Source organism: Echinops telfairi, unplaced genomic scaffold (assembly GCF_000313985.2).
Source record: "Echinops telfairi isolate 266 unplaced genomic scaffold, ASM31398v2 ScPeMD7_7475;HRSCAF=8513, whole genome shotgun sequence".
NCBI lineage: Eukaryota > Metazoa > Chordata > Mammalia > Afrosoricida > Tenrecidae > Echinops > Echinops telfairi.
The window spans coordinates 29,794,579-29,799,352 of record NW_022111379.1 but is presented as its reverse complement, the minus strand read 5'-3'; the positions used below and the strand labels follow the sequence as shown (position 1 = coordinate 29,799,352).

At 51.9% G+C, this 4,774-nt stretch overlaps 1 protein-coding gene across 1 annotated transcript in view; it reads left to right on the top strand.

Annotated features, from left to right (window-relative positions):
* The first annotated feature begins 6 nt into the window (after positions 1 to 6).
* Positions 7 to 4,774, top strand: part of FAH (fumarylacetoacetate hydrolase) — a 42,888-nt gene continuing 38,120 nt past the window's right edge. Inside the window, exon 1 of the mRNA XM_045285691.1 lies at positions 7 to 115. Coding sequence (XP_045141626.1) covers positions 35 to 115 — 81 coding nt within the window. The 5' untranslated portion in view covers positions 7 to 34. The remainder of the gene's footprint in view (positions 116 to 4,774) is intronic.

The following is a 4,774-nucleotide window of genomic DNA, read 5'->3' as shown; positions in this document are numbered from 1 at the left end:
AGTCGCTCGCCGCCTTGCTCTAGCGCTCGCCAGAATGTCCTTTATCCCGGTGGCAGAGGATTCCGATTTCCCCATCAACAATCTGCCTTACGGCGTCTTCTCCACCGAAAGCAACGTGAGCTGCTGCGCTTCGGTTTCCCGGCTGTGAAGGGTGGGCGCCCCCTTGGGCTGGGACCCCTGCTTAACCCACCCCCCTCCTAGGCCTTTCCCTTTACCTCTCGGAAGCCCCCGGCTCCTAGAAGGACGTGGGGCCCAAAGAACCTTTGCAAATAGGACGGTGGTGTTATTGGAGGAGTTGTTTAGGGGTGGGAAGGGGCGGAGGCTGAGGGCTCAGGAGGTGTCTGCACGTGAGTTCGAACACCGCCCGGCACTTCCTAACTGCAAGTGGTTTCACCTCTCAGCCCCAGTTTCTGCAGACTTGTGTGAGGATTAAATGCAAAATGAAATCCTGGTCTACCTCGGCCATATGGTGGGCCCCTTCTGCGCCACTGCAGTAACGCAAGTCACCCACGCTTCTTGGTTTTCCAGTGTCCATTGCGTGCCCAGTGTCCACTATACTGTCTCTATACTGATGCTGTGTAGCATCATGAAAAACGTTTGAAATACTGTGAGTTAACACAATGTGACAGACATGGGAAGTGAGCACGCACTGTTGGAAAAATGGCGTGCATTGGCTGGCCCGACCAGGATTGCCACAAACCCTCAATTTATATTAAAAAAAACCCAGCCCTATCTGCCAACCAGCAATAAAGTGAAGTCCAGTGGACCGAGGTATGCCTGTATGTAAACCTCTCTCCCAGACAAACAGAGCAAGTACTGTTCTTGTTTCAGAGAAGTTGAAGGTGCCAATCACTTTACCTATTGCCAGCTTGTTAGAATGTATTTCTTTTTTCAGAGGTCCCTGGTTATGGCTGGCGCACTCTTCATCTGGTTGCTTAGCCCTTACCTTGAACCGCAGGAACATGCGGTTTCTAGCTGCTCAGCTCTGGTGGCATAGTGGTTATTCGTTGGACTATGATCTGCAAAACCAGCAGTTTGAATCTACCAGCCGCTGCTTGGGAGAAAGATGGGGCTTTCTACACCTGTAAAGAGTTAGTCTCAGAAACCCTCAGGGGCAGTTCTCCCCTGCCCTGTAGGGCAGCTATGAGTCTGTATCAAGTCCATGACAACAAACTTGGTTGGCTTTTTTTGGCGGCGGCGGGTGGGGGGGTGTAGGGGTTGGCAAGGGACATGCGTTTTTCTTGACATCAGCTGAAAATCTAAGATGCCAAGTTTCTTTGCCTCCAGCTGAATTTCCTTCAGGTTGGTAGAGTGGGTGAAGCCCTTTGGGGTAGAAGTGAATTGCCACTTAGTAAGTGGAATCTCGGTGGCCTGGTGGTATACTTGGTTACTCATTAGGTTGCTAGCCACAAGATCAGCAGTTTGGACCCACCAGCTGCTCCAAGAGCGAGAAGGATGAGGCTTTCTGCCTCCATATTTCTGGAAATGTGTGCTGAGTGGGGCTCCTGACAGTTGGCCGTGTCCATGATAGCTGGTTGTTGGACCCAAGTGTCTGACTTTTGTGGCCCTGTGGCCACCAGAAGAGCCAACTTATGGTTGCACAAGAAGTTGACACTCCACCTCCCCTTCCTCCAACCAGGGACAAAATACAAAACATGTTAAACCTTAACCAGAGTTAGCCAACTACCCTCTTGCAGGCAGAGTCCCCGCTGAGTGCCTTCAGAACGTTGCCCTCCCTTTCCTGGAAGCACGAGTGGAAAGGAGAGGAAACATTGAAAAGAGGCAGGCACTTGCCAGCAGGGTGCTCTGCCTTGTTTCCCCAGAAGAATCTGGAGTTCATGCTCCTTAGAGTGTGGTCCAGGCAAGGTCCACGGTTTGAAACCACCAGCTGCTTCTTCGCGGGAGAAAAACCAGGTGTCTACAGTTACAGTCTCGGGCACTCACAGGGGGCAGTTCTACCTCCTAGAGGGTCGCTGTGCGTCAGTATGGACTTGATGGCAGTGAGTTTTTTTGTTTTTAGTGAGAGGGTGTGCCAACTAGGGAGCCCCGGTGTCATGGTACGTTGGATCTTGCCGACTGGACCCTGCCAACTGCCCCACAGGATGAGGCATTCTACTCCTCTTAAGAGTTACAGTCTTGGAAACCCCCAGGGGCAGCGTTATTCTGTCCTATAGGGTCACTCTGAGTCAGGATGCACTTGAAGCACTGAGAGTGTGACTGGGGGCCTTCAGACACCATGCCCTGCTGTTGACCTATTAGTTGGGCAGTAGACAGCAAATGGGGCGCCCTCGCATACAGAATCCCTCCTCGCTGGGGGGTGGCCTGGGTCTTCCACCCAAACAGGCTTTGTAGGCTCGGACATTCCAAGAGCTGTTGGCTGCCTCTTGCGGCTGGTCTGGCTGCAGTTGCCTCTCCTCGCCCCGATGCTAGTGCCCAAACCAAAAGTCCTAGCCATTGTCTCCAAACTGGTTCCAACTCATAACAGCCCTTTGTAATGTGGATGGAACAGTTGAGAATTTATCCAGCCATCAGTTCGTTCATCCTTTTATGCAGCAGATCTTTATAAACCCCAACTTTGGGCTAGATCCAGAGTCTAGCCCATCTCAGAACTGAAGTAGATCCTTAAGAGGGTTAAGAGGGTCCACCAATCAATCAATAAAGAGCCGTTTCTTGGGTAGGGAAAGTTGAGTCCCCTGAAATTGTTGGTGCTGAGTTTTGCTTGGATTTCTGCTCCCACCTTGAAAGGTAAACTGCTGACTCATGCCTAAACTAGAGAACCCTGGACAGATGTTGGTGACCAAATACACATGAGACCCCCAACCTGGCTGCTGGTTGTTCACAGGCTGTTGTTGTGTGCCTTGAAGTACATTCTGCCCCATAGGCACCCTTTATATCAAAGGAGAACTGCCTGATAGGGTTTCCTAAACTGTAATGTCATGGAAACCCTGGTGGTGAAGTGGATTAAGCATTGGGGTGATAACTTCAAGACCAGCGGTTCAAACCCGCCGGGTGCTCTGTGGAGAAAGATGAGGCTTTCTGCTCCTGTAAAGATGTAAAGCCTCAGAAGCACTGGGCAGCAGTTCTATCTGCCCTCTTACAGGCTCACTGAGTCAGAATAGACTCAACGTCACCTGGCCACAGCTGTGTGAAGGCAGGGGTAGTGACTTCTGAGAAACCGCTGCCTCTGAGAAACGGGGCTGCATCTGTGCGGAGCTGACTTGCCAAGCGGCCTGTTAAAGCCCCTGTAGCCCAGGCTGGCCTCTGTTTCCTGGGCTTCTCTCCAACTGGCTGCCCATGATTTTCTGGAACATGCCAAAAGCCGTTTCCTGCCTCTGAGCCTTAGCTTGTGCTGTTCCTTGTGTCTTGGAATGCTCTTCCTTCCACTCTGTACTTGGCTGGCTCCTTACCATTCAGGACTCGGCTTAAACGTCACCTCCTCAGTCTTCTCTGAGTGAGTCCCCACTGCACTCCTCTCACAGCCCTTGCTGGTCCCGACACGGTGCTGCTAACCTTTTCCTTCTGACGCGCAGAGACCAAGGCGTGCCCGCTCTCTCCGCGGGGCCTTAGCAGCCTCAGGATACTGCTTGTGCGTAGAAGATGCTCAGTAAATGGTGTCCATCTGTTCACTAACCGAATCCTCACAACCAACCTGCCACTGTTTTATTGCCCCCATTTTACAGACCAGGGATCTGAGGCTCCAGGTTTCAATGCCAGTCAGAGGCAGACTTGGGGTTGGCATCCACATCTGTCAGCCATGAACCCCGTGTCTTCCCCTTTGTACATCAAGCAGGAAGTTGGGTAAAACTTTGCTTTGGACAACTTCCTATCAGATATGACCAAATGTTGTAATCCTTTTAGAGCTGGACACATGAAATATGTCTCCCTCCTTCACCGCCCTCCAGCTAGAGATGACAAGCTGAGTCCCAGAGAGGACCAGGGCAGGGTGGCAGGGTGGTCAATGAATGACTAAACAGGCTGGGCATCGAGGGTCCCTTCTAGAAAGGTACAGGAGAAATGATGTCCCTGGGTCTGAAGTACAGGGAGTCATTCGCTTGATCTGGATTCTGCTCTGTGGGCCTCAGTTTGAAGCAAAGGGGCACTGATTTCTCACTATGTTGCTTCTTGGCTTTGTTCCACCGAGGACCCAGGCAGCCACCCCTTCTGACTAGAGCTGGGCAGTGGGGGCTCCATCTTGCTTTGGGCTGGGGCTGGGGTGAGAGTCTGTGAAACGGGCCAAGGCCTTTGCCCTGCACCTCCCTTGAGTGGGTGGCACTCAGGTCCAGGAGGCCAGGCTTCTTGTCCATCGTGGGTGTCACCATTTCTCAGAGGCAAGACAGAGGGTTAGGGACTGGGCCGTGGAGCTCATAATTCTTTCTGACGATTATGGGTAAGGATGCCTTCTCCATGCCTTTGCCCAGGGGCGGGCCGGCTTGGAGAGAGGGCTAACTCATCTTCTCTCGGCCTGCCAGAACAAGTAGCCAGTGGAGATGAAGCCACTCAGTAGGCCTTATCTCTAAGGAGCCATAGTGGTGCAAATGGTTAAGTGCTTGACTGCAAATCCGGAAGCTGGCAGTTCTAATCCACCTAGTGGAGGGAAGTGAATAAACAGTCTTCTTCTGGAAAAATTGTAGCTGGAAAACCCTGCAAGCAGTTCAGCTCCTCACCACTGGAGTCATTTAAGCAGTACCTGGAGAACTTAAGTTGAGAATGACCCCTGGCCAACTCCTGGTTAATGTGCTCAACTGCTCACCAAATGGTTCAAGGTTCAAAGCCT